Source organism: Polistes canadensis, unplaced genomic scaffold, assembly GCF_001313835.1.
Source record: "Polistes canadensis isolate GaletaPanama2010 unplaced genomic scaffold, ASM131383v1 scaffold_0, whole genome shotgun sequence".
NCBI lineage: Eukaryota > Metazoa > Arthropoda > Insecta > Hymenoptera > Vespidae > Polistes > Polistes canadensis.
The window spans coordinates 2,036,459-2,053,240 of record NW_014569547.1 but is presented as its reverse complement, the minus strand read 5'-3'; the positions used below and the strand labels follow the sequence as shown (position 1 = coordinate 2,053,240).

The 16,782-nt window shown below is 26.4% G+C and overlaps 5 protein-coding genes across 7 annotated transcripts; 3 read left to right on the top strand and 2 right to left on the bottom strand.

Moving 5' to 3' along the window:
* Positions 1–451: 451 nt before the first annotated feature.
* Positions 452–2,635, top strand: LOC106793556 (dehydrodolichyl diphosphate syntase complex subunit DHDDS). 2 transcript variants are annotated; one of them, XM_014760594.1, is made up of 7 exons: positions 452–1,022; positions 1,113–1,185; positions 1,292–1,470; positions 1,565–1,726; positions 1,840–1,988; positions 2,059–2,243; positions 2,327–2,635. In XM_014760594.1, the coding sequence occupies exons 3-7, from the start codon at positions 1,310–1,312 to the stop codon at positions 2,570–2,572; spliced, it is 903 nt and encodes a 300-aa protein (XP_014616080.1). In that variant the 5' UTR covers positions 452–1,022; positions 1,113–1,185; positions 1,292–1,309; the 3' UTR covers positions 2,573–2,635. The 2 variants fall into 2 exon arrangements, with proteins under 2 accessions (XP_014616080.1, XP_014616071.1); XM_014760585.1 differs by having other exon boundaries at positions 452–1,185.
* Positions 2,636–3,179: 544 nt separating this feature from the next.
* LOC106793444 (protein Hook homolog 3) lies at positions 3,180–5,940 on the bottom strand. The gene has a single exon (XM_014760373.1). The coding sequence runs from the start codon at positions 5,818–5,820 to the stop codon at positions 3,709–3,711; it is 2,112 nt and encodes a 703-aa protein (XP_014615859.1). The 5' UTR covers positions 5,821–5,940; the 3' UTR covers positions 3,180–3,708.
* Positions 5,941–6,372: 432 nt separating this feature from the next.
* On the top strand, positions 6,373–7,740 carry LOC106789660. 2 transcript variants are annotated; one of them, XM_014754109.1, is made up of 6 exons: positions 6,373–6,682; positions 6,785–6,917; positions 6,994–7,114; positions 7,182–7,299; positions 7,445–7,500; positions 7,630–7,740. In XM_014754109.1, the coding sequence occupies exons 1-5, from the start codon at positions 6,550–6,552 to the stop codon at positions 7,477–7,479; spliced, it is 540 nt and encodes a 179-aa protein (XP_014609595.1). In that variant the 5' UTR covers positions 6,373–6,549; the 3' UTR covers positions 7,480–7,500; positions 7,630–7,740. The 2 variants fall into 2 exon arrangements, with proteins under 2 accessions (XP_014609595.1, XP_014609679.1); XM_014754193.1 differs by lacking the exon at positions 7,630–7,740 and having other exon boundaries at positions 7,445–7,545.
* Positions 7,554–11,845, bottom strand: LOC106789790 (paramyosin-like). Its single transcript, XM_014754315.1, has 13 exons — positions 11,711–11,845; positions 11,232–11,418; positions 10,490–11,160; positions 9,860–10,384; positions 9,575–9,783; positions 9,325–9,487; positions 8,950–9,241; positions 8,633–8,865; positions 8,426–8,563; positions 8,196–8,360; positions 7,952–8,109; positions 7,752–7,887; positions 7,554–7,656 (listed from the first exon to the last, which is right to left on the bottom strand). Exons 1-13 carry the CDS (start codon positions 11,822–11,824, stop codon positions 7,564–7,566), a joined length of 3,084 nt encoding a protein of 1,027 aa, XP_014609801.1. The 5' UTR covers positions 11,825–11,845; the 3' UTR covers positions 7,554–7,563.
* LOC106789590 (ER membrane protein complex subunit 8/9 homolog) lies at positions 11,786–13,077 on the top strand. Its single transcript, XM_014753982.1, has 5 exons — positions 11,786–12,085; positions 12,273–12,349; positions 12,437–12,506; positions 12,573–12,667; positions 12,758–13,077. Exons 1-5 carry the CDS (start codon positions 11,876–11,878, stop codon positions 12,927–12,929), a joined length of 624 nt encoding a protein of 207 aa, XP_014609468.1. The 5' UTR covers positions 11,786–11,875; the 3' UTR covers positions 12,930–13,077.
* Positions 13,078–16,782: the final 3,705 nt, after the last annotated feature.

Below are 16,782 nucleotides of genomic sequence, written 5' to 3'. Positions count from 1 at the left end.
TTTAGCGCCTGTATTGTAATTCATTTTACATTTATCATATTTATTAAATAAAATTTTGTTTAGGTTAGAATTATATCTATATATATGTTTACACAATATATAACTATATATACAACGTTTGTAACTCATATGTAAGATAGTAGAAGAATGAAAAATTTTATAATTACTTGTATTAATAATCATAATCATACATATAGATTACCATTTATCTACTTAAAATTCATTAAAAAGAAATAAATTATACTCTTGTAAGAATTTGAATAAAATATGTATGGTCATTATAATCTTATTTTTTCTTTTTTTTAGAAATTATCATATTATCAATGATTGCAATCCTCTTTATTACGTAAATGAAAAAAAAATAAATAGATAATTGATATTATATTATACTATTACATAGTGTTTATCAGAGAATTAAAAGTACATATATTTAACCTCTTTAATATCGTACAACAGTAAGTTTTAATGTAGAATTATAATTACAATTCATTTTAATTATAATTCAATACTAATCCGGTAAAAAACATATATCATCTTTATACGTTTAACAGTTACGGTATGTAAAAACAGGAATAAAAGAAAGAAAAAAATAATCACGAGATAGATATTCAAGATGGTCGCTGCGAAACTTGAAACAACCTCGAAATCGTACAGGTTGCGCGTGATCATTTGTAAAGGTTCTTTACAATAATCAAAATGTTATAGAATAAATTCATATAGAATAAATGCTATATTATATGAAATATCAAAATAAATCAATAGTCAAACGTTTTGTATATTCAAAATGTTTTTATATTCTAAGATGATGCAAGTATTTAACCAACTCATGAAAAAATTAATCGAGGATGTGTCGATTGGATAAAATAAAGTGTACAAATATGATTTAAAAGTGTATTGTAGCACTTGATAGAATATTTGATAGAATATTTGATAACTTACATGATAAATTTTTAAGTACGAGTGATCACGTGAAAGTAATTAGTTTTTCTATCGGTATATATGGCGGCATTGATAAAAAAAAGGTGCAAAACTGTATATAATAATAGTCTTTTAAAAGTTGATATTGAACTAATTTATCAAAAATGAACTTGCGTTTTTAAAAAACGTTTTAGATAAACAATATAGTCTTTATAAGCTTCTTCCAATTGTGTCAACTATCTTAGTACTTCACATAAATTTATTCAGGTACTACTTGCATGAAAAAAATAATTCTTTTTTATTTAATAAGTTTTATTTAATAAAAATTTATTTATTTATAAAGATAAATATAATAACATTTTTTATTTTTAAGACTCATAAAATATATACCATGTCGTGGATAAGAGAAAGTACATTAAATTGTTTCCATTACTTAATTGTAAAAATTTTAAAAAGTGGTGAAATTCCTAAACATGTAGCATTTATTATGGACGGGAATAGAAGATATGCGAACAAAAAACATATTGAAAAAATAGGTGGACATACACAAGGGTACGTATATATATATATATATGTAAAAAACAAAGATGTTTAATTATATACCGTATTGATAAAATTATTAACGGCATTTTTCTGTAAATATTAGGTTTCACAAATTAACAGAAACTCTACAGTGGTGCTTAGACCTTGGTGTTGTAGAAGTAACAGTTTATGCATTTAGTATAGAAAATTTTAAAAGGTCTAAGGAAGAAGTCGACGGGCTTATGGAACTTGCTAGACAAAAATTCCAGAGTTTGATAAATGAGAAGTAATTGTTCTTTTTTTTATATAATATTTCTTATACCACTAAGATCTTATATTACTCCATTGAAATTATTAAGGAAGCCAAATGTAATATAGAAATATTTTGTTTATCTTTAGACAAAAATTGATGGAAAATGGTGTATGTGTGCGTATTATAGGAAATTTAGAATTAGTTCCAGAGGATCTACGTAAATTAATGGCTGAAGCTATAATCATTACCAAAAATAATAGTAAAGCATTCCTTAATATTGCTTTTGCTTATACTTGTAAGTATATGTTAGAAATAAGTCGTTTGATAATTTGCTTTTACAACGTTGTTACTTATTATTTGTTTAGCAAGAGATGAAATGACATATGCTATTAAAGATATATTAAAAGGTATCAGAGATGCTGATATTTTACCAGAAGATATTAACGAAGACCTTATTTCTAAGTGTTTGTACACTTATAATTCTCCAAATCCTGATTTACTTATTCGTACTTCTGGGGAAATTCGTCTCAGTGATTTTCTTATATGGCAGGTACAAATTTTTTTGATATTTAACATTTTAATTAAAAGTTGAATTTATTAAAAAGTATTGCATGATATACCAAATGTTCACAGGTTAGTAACAGTTGCATCTATTTTGCTGATGTATTATGGCCTGAATTTAGTGCTTGGGATTTATTTGGTGCGATATTTTATTATCAAAGATGTTATACAAATTTAAAAAATATTACAAAAGCACAAAATATAACTAATTATAATAGCAGAGTTACTAATTATCTTAATAAATTATATAACGAACGGCAGATTATGTTGCAAAAAATATGTGGTTCAGAAATTTTAGCATATGATGGAAATAAATGATCCATTAAGAGAATATATACAATTATCAACCAAAAATATAATTATACAGCACAGATAAGAATATGTTTTTCATCTTATTTATTTTCCTCTGACTATTTTGTTAATATTTGTGCTTATGATTTTTATTTAATTTTTTATATTACACTTTTAATCACACAATTGATATATTTTGTTTATTCATGATACTATGAACAAATATCTGTATAATGGGGAATAATATGTTAATAGAAGACTACGGAAAATTATAATCAGGCAACAATTTGCCAATTACTGGCTAGTCATATACATATATATATATATATATATATACAAATAAATCGTAACTAAAAGTTTTAGCATATTGTCGTATGTACTTACAAATCTGCGTAAATCTGAAAACTCAGGGATATATTAATATAAATTATCACACTACACATAGAGAGATATTTTTATTATATAAGATAATAAAAATAAATTTCACTTATCATAGTATTTTATTTCGTCAGTATTATAAATATATATAATATATAATATATATATATATATATAATAATTCATGAAAATAATATTTTTATATAACTTTTAACAGATCACATTTTTTTTCTCTGATAAAATAACACATTCCTCATTAACTTTAATTAATTTCTTATATATTCTAGACAATTTTGCACATTTTACTTTCTTTGGATCGTATATGCATACACAGAATAATAATAATCTTTCTAAAGAAAATTTCGTTATGTTTATGTATATAATCAAGATCTCAAAAATGATATACTTTGATTAAAAGTAAAAAAAACCCTCACAATTAGAAGCTGATGCATTTGTAGAAAAATGAAAATTGTGATACTTGTACTATATAGATGGTATACTTAATTTTCAGCACAAAATGGTAATATTTATCTCATTATAAAAGTTTACAATATTCACAATAAATAATTTTACGTATTATGTTATATCTGTACATGTATATATACATATTATTAAGAATGTAGTATTTATAATGAAATAAATTGCATCTATACGTAATTTGTAAATAAATACATAAATACATTAGTATAATGTATAAATCACATTAAATAAAATTATATATATAGATATACTAGATCTTTAATTTTATAGTAAAAACTTTTCAATAAAGTATATCTCGTCATTTTTCACTTAGAATTAAATTGCGGATAGCGTCTTGCCGAAGGTTGTCTTTGCCTGGCAAGAAAAGATTGCCCTTGTCCCGAGTTAAGTGCAATAAGATGTTGATCTAAAGCTTCTCTATGAGAGGATAATCCTAAACGATAAAATGCTGATATCATTAGCTTTTCTTCCATTTCTCTGACCATCTTAGATTCTTTTAAAGATCTTTCCATATCTTCAATCATTTTACGTTGTTCTATAATTTGATTACGTAATACAACCATTTCCGAGGGTGAAGAATTATTTTGCTTAGGATCTAAACTTTTTATAACACTTTTTGCTTTCTCAATGTATTTCTTATAACGTTCTTCAAGTGCTGCGTTCTCATATTCGCGTCGCGTTAATTTTTCTTGCAATGCAAAAGCTTTTTGTTTCTGACTCTGTGAAGCATTATCTCGATCCTCAATTTGTAATACCAAACGTTCTCGTTCAACTTGCGCTCTTCTTAATTCATCCTGTAATTGTGTTATTTTTTGCTGTAGCGTTATATTGTCATTTTTATTATAAGTACTAGATTGATTCCCAATAGCTTCTTCTAATTTATTTTCTAATTCAATTATCCTCTGATTAGCTTCACGATTTTGTCCTCTGAGATTATTTAATTGTTCTTCAGAATGTTCAAGTAGTGCTTGGACTGTAGGTAATTTATCTTCACTACCTTTTTGTTTTAATTTTAACATTTTATTTTCATATTGTAAAAATAATAACTTCTCTTTAACTTCTAGTGGAATCATTTCCGTACTTCCTACTGCATCGTCTGACACAGGTTTAGCAATATTTTCTGCTGCTTGTAATTGCGTACATTTTAATTCTTCATTAGTTTCTTTCAAAGCATCCCGTTCTATAATTAATCTATCTCTTTCTCTTTGCAGTGCACTCAATTTTGCTTCCATTTTTTTTCCTTCAAATTCAAGCCTATCACATTTATTACTTTGTTCATCTAATTTATGACTAACTTCTGCAAGTTGTTGTTTACAGAGTTCTAGATGATTACGTAGCATGGTACCTCGTTTCATTTCTTCCTCATAATCAATTTTGGCTTGTAAATATTCCATATTTTTTTCTTCCAGAATTTTAACTTGTCGTCTTAAATCGCTTAAATCTTCCATCTTCTTTTTGTAAGAGTCTATAGTAAGTTCGTATTTAGTTATTTTATCTGCTGTTTCACGTAATGCATCTACTTCATCTTTTAGGATATTAGCTTCGTCAGCTGATTTTTGTAAATCTTCTTGCTTGGTCTGTAATTCTAATACTTCTTTCTCTAATAATTCTACTTTTAATCTATAATCGTCTCTGGAGGTCTCTAATTTAAATACTTCATCTTTCAAATTTTCTACTTGTTTTCGAAGACTAGAATATTTTAAGATAGAACCAGAATCTTCAGGATTTTCAAATTCATCTAATCTCTCTTGGAGTTTCTTATTTTCAGCAATCAATCCTACTTTTTCTTCCTGAAGAAGAGAAAGTTGTTGATCAAGCTCGTGACATCTTTGTTCTAATTGTTCTTTCATATCTACTGCAATTTGCAGTTCTGATAATAATCTTTGTTGAGCACCATCGGCTACATCTAATGATTCAAAATTGAGACTGGTACCCAAACTTAATCTAGGACCGTGCATGCTACTTTCTAACGTTTGAATACTTTGCATAATAGCTTGTTGCACCGACTCTTCCATACTCATAATTCTGGTTATGTATTGTTGTTTTTGATTACAATTTACTGCGCATCCAAGAATAAGTTGTAGCAAACGACACAATTCGTCTCTATCGCAATGTTCTCCTATCTTTCCAGCATCTGGCTTTACGTAGCCCGACAATTGTTGATTCAAACATTCTATATAATATTCCATTACAGCTTCAATAATTTTTTTAAGATTGCTTACTTTAAGACGCCAATTAGAATTAACCTCTGTCTTTATTTTTGCCTTCCAAACTGCCGTAAACCATTCTGGTGCTATTTGTGCCAAAACTTCAGCCAATGCGACACCATCGCTTATATCTTCTGGGGATGAATGAGCAGCCTGAAGATCAAATGTATCCAACCATTTGATCAAACAAATAATCTGCTGATCTCCCATGTCTCAGGATGACTATCCAACAAAATGATATCCTTTTAAATATTTATATGTTTATATAAATAAATAATTCCATATATATTGAAAAAAAAGATAACTTATATACAATAAATAAAGAGATCAAAGAGAAACAATTTATTCACTGTATGTAATAAAATGTTGTTGATATAAAAAAAATAAAACAATAGAAATAAAAGTCAAACTTTAATATTTGTGTAACTTATTAAAAAATGTACTGTCACGTCATCTTTACAATAGCAAACGTTCAGACGTGCAACGTGTATCGATGCACAGTGCTAAACACTATTGCCATATATTTCTAGGAAAAATTCCCTATATCCTTTAACATTAAAGCAATTCTTGAATAAAAATAGTTTTTTAAGCAGTTTTAACAAAAAAAAATTATATAATTTTATTATAAAGTTAATAAATGTGAATTGAATTTGAAAATAATTGAATTTATTATTTGACCTTATTAATTATTTATTATTTGTCATTTAGTATTAAACTATAGTAACTTTTTTTTTATAGATTAATACATTAATTGATCTTAAAGTGGCAGCAGTGGCACGTTCAACTGTCATAATAATGCTCTTTGTTTAAAAAATTTAAACAATTTAGTGAGATCTATTACGACAATATAATAAAATAATCTTTTCTAATGTGTATTGAATAATTGATTTATTTGAAAAAAATATTGTCATGTTATAATATTTTAATTATTATTTAAATATGGAAGAAATAGAATCCTTAAGAGGTTTACTACAAAAAAGGAGAAATATTTGTTGTGAAAAGTATAAAAATGATAAGGAACAACAGTCAGAAGAATATAAAAATCTAATGAATCAGTTAAAAGCTTTACGAGGTAATGAATTATAATTTGTATTAAATATAGTAACAAACACTTTTTACTACAATTTTGCTACTGTACGATATAGAATAATAAATCATATTAAATTTCTTTTAGATGAAAGTATGGACTGTCAAGAGATTATTAGTAAAAACTGTAATTATTTAATTACACACGAGAATGCGGTAAAAAAATTGTTATTTGAATCCAAACATGCCCAGGGTTTACCAATATCGCATGAATGCCATCGGTAAGTTGGCATTTTCAAATTTTTATTATAAAAGTTCTCATTCATATTTATATTTATTATAACATTATTTGTTTAGACAATCGGTAGAATTTTTTTCAAATGCTTTAGAATTTTTAAATAATTTTCAAGCTGCTAATGGACCTTTAGAAATCATACAAAATGATAACATAGACGCCGAAAAAATAATTAATAATATCGTAAGTATAAATGAATATTTAATCCGATAAATATAATTATATCATCATATTTAATTTGTTTGTATAGGTGACATGTACCAATCATGTGAGTAATGAATTTTACAAAGCTAAATCTGCATTTCTGCACATAGAGCAAGTCAGAAATAATATCGATTTACTTTGCAATCTTGAAATTATTTCCGATGGTAAGTTTCCTTTTATATCCTAATTTATATTTAATATATGAAATTGTATAAAAATCTCTGTCTACAATCATATAAAATAATTTTATTTTGTATACTTTAATCTATTTATATAATATTCTATTTACATTCTTTATTTTTGTATTAGATGAAAATGCAGAATTGAATTCATCAGATTCGTAATCTGTTGATCTCATATGCAAGGTATGTAATTTTTCTAATAAATGAATTACACAATCTTTGTACACACTTATGCTTAATATTTTATTAAATACCCATTGTTTCAAGGCATTTATTAGTGACATCTAACTGGTTGTCTAAATTTAATTTTAGCATTATTAATTGTGGATCGATAATCTCCTGCAACATTTAAACGATATAATATATATTTATTTTTTAAAAATATTTTATATAATATACTTTTTAATATTTTAATATAACAAACTAATCATTACCATATAAGAAGGTAAAGCTTGTGAAGTAGGAATATCTGATAAAACTGTTGGAATATCTTCGTATGTAGAATGAATATTTACTTTTAAGTCTTTTACTGGTTTTTCTGTTTGAGCAGTTCGTAATGCTAATCTTTCTCTATCATAAAAAAGGCATAATTTTTAATTTTACTTCATTTTAATCTATTTGATTTCATATTTACCTTGCTAAATGTAATTTCTCAGACGCAATTTTAGTTTCTCTTTGTGCCAATGCTTCAAGCTGTAATTGTAATTGACCGACCCTTTCTTTATGTTGATCTTCAATTTGACGTGCTTGTTTTAACGCCCTTATTCCTTCATCCTTTTTTTTTAGTGCAGACTATTTGGTAGTATATATGTATTAGTAGAAAAATACTTTTTTTTATTTTATCTTTTTTTCTAATTATTAATTGAAATATCCTTCACCTGTGTTAAGTTTTCAAGTTCTTTGGCACGCAGTATAAGTTCGTTTTCCTTTTCTTGGATTTGTTGTTGTTGTATTTCAAGTTCTCTTATTTTTTCTTGCCATTTCAGTCTCTCTTGATTAGCACGACTATTCGCATTTTGAGCGGCACTTATAGCAGCTTCCAACTAAAAAAAATTGATATTAATATATTAATAAAATGTATTAAATATTAATTTTTATTTGTCAATACCTCTGCCTTTGCCATGTCGTCAGATTTTAATCTATCGAAAACTTCTACTTTTGCACGTTCTGTTATAACTGCTTCTCTTTCTTGTGCAATTGCTCCTAACTGTCTTTCTTGCTCTTTTATCCATGCATCCCTTAAATTCTACAAGCATCATATATTAATAATCATATGTTCAATTAAAAAAATGTAATTATGTTTTTAATATTTTACCTCTAAATGTTTACGTTCCCAAATAACTTTCTGTTCAAATAATTCTCTTTCCCTTGTTAATGTTTTTTCTTTTGTATTAAGTCTTTCTTCAGCCTCATCATATTGTAGACTTTGCTTTTGAATATTCGATGTGACTTGTATAAATTTCGATTCAAGTTTTTTCATTGATTCTACAATTTCTTTGCGTTCTTCATCCAAGATACCTTTCTGTCTTTCTAAACTTTGTCTTTCTACTATAGTTATTTGTAAAACAAAGTCGTAATATAAATATTCATATAGATTTGTTTAAATGTATTAAATTTTATTTTAAAGCATACCTTCTAAGTATTCTTTTTCTGATTTTAAATATTCTTCTTTTATTTTATCAATTTTCTCATCCTTATCTTTTAATTTTTCGTGTACAGTCTTTATATTGTTGATTAAAATATTAGATTTATGTAACATCTGTTCAATATCTGATTTAAGATTTGTTACAGACGTCACTGCTAAATTTTCTCTTTCTTTAGCTTTTGATATATTTTCAAGAGTTTGTGAATGTTCTTTTTGCAAAAGATTTATATTCATAGTATGCCTTTCACAAATTTCTTGAATAGATTTTACATGTTCTTTCTAGAAATATATATAAATATAATATAAATTAATTACTATTTGCATTTTATATAATTCATGGAATTAAAAGAATTTAATATTACTTTTAAATTTTCTATTTCTTCTTTATACGCCATTTCTATTTGTATTTTCTCCGCTTTAATTTTCTCAATTTGTGATTCATAATCATTTTGTAAAATCTCTATTTCATTACGAAATTTCTTTTCAAGTTTATTGATCATTTCTTGAAGGAATGTAATCTGCCTTCTGCAAAAATAAAATACCATAAATATATATATATACATAAACTACAAATTTTTAACATTTAATTAAAAATTGATCTAAGATACTTATTTGTATGAATCTTCGTGGATTATTAATTCATATTCATGTCTTTCGTTTAAACTTTTTAATGTATTTTCCAAATAAAACTTTTCCGATTCTAATTTGTCTATTGATTTTTCAAAAATAATTTTATCTTTTTCTTCTTGCATATCTCCTGTAGTTTGATTCGTTGAAAAATTCATTGGCGTTGGCAACGATGTGGGTTGTGCCATCAATGTCTTAAATATCAAAAAAGAAATAAAAAAACTGTAATCATTTTCAATAATTATTTATTATTTTTTATGTATCACTTACCTGAATGTAATGATTAATGCGCTCTTGCTGTTGTTTCATTTGCGCTTCAAGTAAGATTTGTCTGTCCATTTGTTTTTTAATAAGCATGTTAAATTGTTTTTCTTGTTCAGTCAATTTGTATTTTTGAGTTTCTATCAGCCTATTTAATTGATCATTTTGATGAGATAAAGTTGCAGCTGTTCTTAGTTCATGTTCCTGTTGTTGCATAGTCATAATTGCTGCATGTTGATCGAATTGTGTACTAATTAGTATTGGTAATTCTTCTTGACGTACAGCTGTATTATTCATGTCACTATTATCTGTCTTTATTGGTTTGTTTATGTTGAAGTTATGTTGTATTTGTGAATTTTCGAAAGGTTGTTTTTGCTGTGTAATATTCTGTTCTGCATTATGCAAAGACGGTTGTTCAACTTCCTGCTGTTTTTTATTATCCGATTTCTTTGTTCCACCTAACCATTCAGGTAGATCTTGATTCGTTGATTTATTTTTACTTGAGTCTTCAGTAGTTTCAGCTTTTTTTGATTTCTTTATAATTAAAAATAATTTATTAATCTAGTGTATATATGTGTGTGTGCATATATATATATAATAGTAATACTTTGAAGGAAGTGGAATTTAAATGAAGATTACCAATTCGGAAGTATATTCAGGTTGAGGCGAAGAAAGTAAACCTAAAGGATCATGAATTATACTCGAAGTTTTTCTTCCCCTACGTGATTCTCTAGACACAGAAGTAGTAGGTGCATATCCAAACGTTGTAGATTTAACTGGATTATCTTCTTTGATAATATCTGTCGTATATTCTGTAGTTGTTTTTGTACCAATTCTGTCAACAGTTTGTTGAGTGCTAATATTCTGAGTAGAAATAGAACGTTGTCTATTTCCAAATAAGTCTTCCATTAATAATGATTTTTGTGATTTATCAGTCGTCGATCGCAATTTATTGAGTGTACTTGCTGTAGTACCATCATTAATATAAGAAGTACTCTGTGTTCTTTGTATATTTATTTGCTTCAACGGTTTATTTTCAGGGACAACAGACTCATCTTTTAAATCTAATTGATTGTCTTGATTCAATGAACTTTTTACTGGATTAATATTATCTGTACTTGTATCAGACAATGAAAGTATTGGTTTATCGCTTGATTGAATGCTGGATACGGAACTATTTATAGTTTTAATACCGAATAAACTTTCCATTAAAGTACTTTTAGCATTTTGTGCAACAACATTCTTTTGCTTTAATGGTATTTCTTCTTCGTCTGATATTAAATCTGCCAAAGGATCTTCTTTGTTATAATCTACAAAAATTTAAGTTTATATTTTCAATACACATTTAGATTTATTATAAAGTATCCGATATAATCCAAACCTTTAAATAGAACCTTTTTTTTGGTATCCGTATTACTCGCTAATGTAGAATCTTCATTATCTATTCTTGTACGGCTCGGTTTTTTAAATGAACTTTTAAGCAAGTTATTATCCAGATTTTCAATATCTTCAACTATACGTGCAATTTCTTCCGGATTTATATCCGAATCATCAGAAAGGTCAGCCATCTATAAAATAATATTAAAATTTATTCTTATTGAACAATTAATAATTTATTATTAAAGTATATATTTATAAAAAAAATTCTCTTTATATTTTTTAATTACCAATAACAAAGTTTACCTTATAGAAAGTAAGTAAAAAAGTATAAAATATGTAAAAAAATAATTATTCACGAGATGAGAGAACTTTAAATACATTATACAACTTAATATTTAAAGTAAAATATGTGCACGTGGTATCCATGTTTAATTGTCAGGTAAAGCTGTCATATACTGACAGTAGCGTCTGTTTACATACACGATCAGCTGTGCGATCACCATGGTAACAAAATTGCGGCGGCACTTTTGTACGTTGATTGGTTAGTTGTGGGTCACGTGACGTGGAAGGGAAGCGAATCATTTGGGAAAGCATGACGTGTAATTATATGTCCGTCTGAAGCAACATACTCCGTTATTAAAGAAAATGGCAGACGTCATATTTTCTCCTCGTGCATATTGTAAAATAATTTTACACGCTGCTAAATACCCACATTGTGCTATCAATGGTTTGTTACTTGCTAGATTAAAAACTAAGAACGATGGAAAACCCTCGGAGTTACGTATTGAGGATGCAATACCGTTATTCCATATTTGTCTTCATGTTTCACCAATGGCGGAAATTGCACTTACTCTTGTAAGTATTTTATTATTATTTCTTTACAAATTCTAACAAGAATATTATATTTATTACTATGTTATATCAATAATAATGGTATATGTATGATACACTATCTAAAGCAACTGTCATATTTTGAGGTTATGTTTTTTGTGCCACTTGTGTTCCCATTTAGTAGATATAAATGTTAGATTTATTTTTCTAGGTTGATCAGTTAGCTACGAGTAAAGGTCTGATATTGGCTGGTTATTATCTTGCAAACGAAAATATTAATGACTTAAGGTAAATATTGTTTATCTATTATTATTTGTGTATGCTTATTTTATTTTTTGTGATATTTATTCTAAGTAAGATTATTTTTTATTACAGTACAGATAGGCCAGCTCACAGAATAGCAGATAAAATAGCAGAAAATTGTAGTGGTGCTTTACTTGTTGTGGTAAGTATAATTATGTTTATATGAAAATATATTAGACCTGGATTTGATTCTTTACTTTTCTACTAGGTAGATAATAAAGAGATGACACTTAATATGACATCAAGCCCGTTACGTATCTCACAGTTTGTGGATGGAAAATGGAAACTCAAAGACAAAGCCAAGTAGTATATTTTCTATCATTAGTTCATAATATTTTAACGTATAAATTTAATTATTTATCTAAAAGATTACCTTACTTAAATTTTTTATAGTATATTCTATGAAGGAGGAGTTGCACCTACAGATGCATTATATACTTTGTTGGAAAATGAACAATATCGTAATCTTGTTGATTTTGATAATCATCTGGACAACATTACTTTAGATTGGCAAAATCATAAACTTAATAAAGTTATAGATGAAACTGTGGAGGAAAATGAATAGAAAAGAAGAAACCAAAGAAGTGTTCTATCGGAAGACTATCATTTTATTTGTACCTTAAACTGCACCACATCTATATCTTATTAAATTTCGATAAAATAACTAATGTACATATGCCATAGAGTTTATAAACAGCTATTTCTTGTTTCTAGATTATGAGATATTCTTTAATCATTCCTTTTCATGCAGAGCTTCGGTTATTATTCACTTTGGATCATCCATTAAAAGACAGAACTGAAAAATGTTAACATTTTCAATAAATCTTGATAAAAAATAAAAAAAGAAAAGAAGGTAGAATAATGAAAATAAGAATGCGAGGGATATAAAGCATTGGTGCCAGGAACAGATTTTTATTCATTGTCTCGTAGCTTCGGTATATAATTTTTCTGGTTTATCGGATCAATAACGAAGTACAGGGACAATAATTTTTATGATCATTAATATATATATCATAATTCGCTTTATGAAACGAGGATGCTTTCGTGAAGATAGAAAAATTGTTTTTATTTTTTTTATTTTTCGAACTTATCACAAACACACCTTTTCTTTTTATTCTTTTTTTCCGGATTTTATTTTCTAAAGCATATAACGAATCCTATGCACCGCGCTTTAAAATAGATTCAGGTACAGAATTTTTTTGCAAAAGTTCCATGCGATTTGTCGATTAGAAGAAGCAAAGAAGCTTCAATCTTATTGTTAGTTGTTGAGTTTTTATTTTCCTGGATTTTTATTCTTTAATCCATGTGGAAAAATATTATATGTTTTTTATATTATAACTGTTGCTCTGTGATTCTAAAAGCTACTCGAAGTGTTGCCCAATAATAATCATATAATTATTTGTAACATTTGACGATTTTTTGTTAACGATTATGTTTTGGACAATTTTTATGTGTGTATGTTTATTTAAATATATTTTTCAGTAGATATTTAAAAAGAAATATCATTGACTTAATTATTGAAATTCTTTTTAATCCGATAGTATATGTGTTTCTCTTAATTTTGTGCATTCTAACGATACGTGATTAACAATTTATCATTTTATATAACAAACTTTAAATGCATTTTGTTTATTCCAGGGAAATTATTTATATTCTCTCTCTGTTACATTCTCACACTCATGAAAACGTATGAAAAACGTGTACGCATCCTTGAATTTTTATTTAATTTACTTGATCGAATGAAGTAATGAATGCAAGATTATAACTTGAACTAATTTAATTATGTATGCATTTAGGTAAACGATCGAGCATAGTATGTGTGTGTGTTTTTATTTCACGATTAATGTTTGCTAATAATTATTTGCCAAGCTTTCACAAAATTTTATTATCTATTTTCGATGGTGCCTGTATAATAATACTTATTTTTTATATTTGTTTATTTAATTAATTAACATTAGACAATTCATCATGATTTATATATTACACCGATGAATGATGATATGAAATGTGGTAGTGCGTTTAAATAATACGCATCACAGTTTTATTTGGATGTATCAAAAATACTTGAACTAATGCAATGGTGCATTCGTGTTCATCTATAATGAATATCAATAAACGATTGACTTTGTAAGCTGATCGCATGATCGAAATACATATATGTATTTGTATATATCTATATATGTTGATATATACAAGGTGTCCCAGAAATTACTTTATCTAATTGAAAAAATTAGTAACATTTTCTGGTAGATTTTTAATTATTTATTTAGAATGGATTATATTTTTAAAACAAAACTATAGATAACAATTCATACCTTCCAATACAAAATTAAATATTGTAATTTTATTGATTTTCTATTTTTTGTTATCCTTGTTTAAATCTTTTTTTGTAAACTAACTTTTGGAGCACCTTGTATGTACATGTATATATGTATATGTAAAATGTGTTCAAATGACCATCTCGCGTATCATTTAATAATTATCAACAAATGCTTACCAAATTCGATTGTTAAATGTAATATTGCCAAGAAATGTCATTTTCACTTTTAAGCGATTCGTTTCATATATCACTTTTTCTTTTTTTATTTCTTTCACTATTAACGATAGATCTAATAATCGAACTGTTTTTTTTTTATTACCTCGCACGTTGAGTATAATAGTGAAATTGAATTTTAGGCTTTACATTTTTGTGCATTTAAATGAATGATATGATTTTTTGAATATGTTTCATAGTCGTGCTCGCGTAATCAATTTAAAAAATACTAATTTTTTATTCGACTAAAATGTTATTTTTTAAGTTAACTAGCATGCGTGAAGTTTTACATTTGTTTCTTTTCAATCATAATCAACATTTTTCTAAATGACTAAATTAAATCATATAAAATATTGTAATCATTAATTAATTATTTCTATACGAGTTAACGAAGAGTTATGTTTCTAGGACGTAAAATTTAATAATCGCACTATAATAATAATTAACATTTCATATATTCTTTGAATTTATTCTGTAGAGATTGATAATGACAATGATAGAATAATAGGATAGAAAAATAAATACAGTGCATTCTGAAAAATTCCATGTAACCATCATTAACATTCTCTGACGTTTCATTAATTAATCATCGTCATCATCATCTTCATTATAATTCTCGATTACTGATACAATAACAATAATCGATTTATAAAAATAATCGATAACATTTCTCACGATCCCGTACAAATGTTTATTTCAAATTTTCAATCGACCAGCGATTTATTTCTCGATAATATGAAGCAATATTAATTTAATTTTATATCATTTTTTCTTTATAGAAAATTGTTCTTCTTTTTTTCCAATTGTGCTTATAAACTTTGATATTTTTTAATAGAAAATAATTAATGCATGCGATACTTCGCATGTTACATATATATAAATATTTTTTCTTTTATTCTGATCGCGATTACGTTTAGAAATAGTCAAAGTGCACGAATCAATTGTTCATAGAGCGTCTACTTAATTGTTATACATAAGTTAATAATAAATATATGTTAAACCGGGACTAGAGGAGATTGCACGAACCTTACAAAAAAGTAGAATATTGAAATTGTAGAGAATATGTTAGTTATTTAGGATGTTTTAACTGTGTCTTCTTCGAACAAGCGGATTATTCGAAGAGAGCTTTTATTTTATTTTCTTCTTAATTATTAACACGCTCACTCTTTTTCATTTTCCCATTTACATACAAGTACAAGAATTGTGAACACTTTTTCTTTGTCAATTTCTTCCCTAACTTGGCCGATCAAAGTTTTTCATTTATATTCACTTATACATATACATTTCTAAATGTGTTCGTATTGACAACGAAATGATCGATAATTATTTTTTTCATATGATTAATCGGCTTCGATTTACTCGTATCAAAATATTACGTACGCGCATACAGAGTGAATCAATAATAATTATTATTTCAAATGACTTTTTTCCTATTACTCAGATATTAAGGTAACTTTGTTCTTTAACATTTTCAATGCACTTTTAAAATGTTGCATAATTAATAAAATTATATTTTTGATACAATCAATGGAAAACAAATAATTTTATATAATAATTATTATTGAATCATTCTTGTATTTACTTCAGTTAAGCCGCTTGTTCGCAAAAAAATATAGGAATTACTATAGAATAATAAGGTGAATGTGTATTCGACAAATGATTAAAAGCCTTCTTCGAGAACGTTATAATATTTGATTTCGAAGCGATCTCAAGCATTAATATCCTAATTTCTAAATATGTATAAATATACGAGAAGGAGGCTCTTTTTCAATTAATATATTTTTCTGCATGATATGATTTTTTTTTTTTTACGCGACAGTAACTAATTACGGAGAGAAATAGCAGATGATTTTTTTCTATTTTTTTTTCCCTTCCTTTTTTGAAC

Bases quoted from the DNA above. Each gene is read 5' to 3' on its own strand.
- LOC106793556 (XM_014760594.1), top strand. From the start codon at position 1,310: ATGTCGTGGATAAGAGAAAGTACATTAAATTGTTTCCATTACTTAATT. The intron at 1,471-1,564 runs GTACGTATATAT...TGTAAATATTAG, and splicing joins ATAGGTGGACATACACAAGG to GTTTCACAAATTAACAGAAA. The intron at 1,727-1,839 runs GTAATTGTTCTT...GTTTATCTTTAG, and splicing joins CAGAGTTTGATAAATGAGAA to ACAAAAATTGATGGAAAATG.
- LOC106793444 (XM_014760373.1), bottom strand. From the start codon at position 5,820: ATGGGAGATCAGCAGATTATTTGTTTGATCAAATGGTTGGATACATTT.
- LOC106789660 (XM_014754109.1), top strand. From the start codon at position 6,550: ATGGAAGAAATAGAATCCTTAAGAGGTTTACTACAAAAAAGGAGAAAT. The intron at 6,918-6,993 runs GTAAGTTGGCAT...TTATTTGTTTAG, and splicing joins ATATCGCATGAATGCCATCG to ACAATCGGTAGAATTTTTTT. The intron at 7,300-7,444 runs GTAAGTTTCCTT...TTTTTGTATTAG, and splicing joins TCTTGAAATTATTTCCGATG to ATGAAAATGCAGAATTGAAT.
- LOC106789790 (XM_014754315.1), bottom strand. From the start codon at position 11,824: ATGCTTTCCCAAATGATTCGCTTCCCTTCCACGTCACGTGACCCACAA. The intron at 10,385-10,489 runs GTAATCTTCATT...TTAATTATAAAG, and splicing joins CTGAATATACTTCCGAATTG to AAATCAAAAAAAGCTGAAAC. The intron at 9,242-9,324 runs GTAATATTAAAT...ATATATTTCTAG, and splicing joins AAGAAATAGAAAATTTAAAA to AAAGAACATGTAAAATCTAT.
- LOC106789590 (XM_014753982.1), top strand. From the start codon at position 11,876: ATGGCAGACGTCATATTTTCTCCTCGTGCATATTGTAAAATAATTTTA. The intron at 12,350-12,436 runs GTAAATATTGTT...TTTTTATTACAG, and splicing joins GAAAATATTAATGACTTAAG to TACAGATAGGCCAGCTCACA. The intron at 12,507-12,572 runs GTAAGTATAATT...CTTTTCTACTAG, and splicing joins GTGGTGCTTTACTTGTTGTG to GTAGATAATAAAGAGATGAC.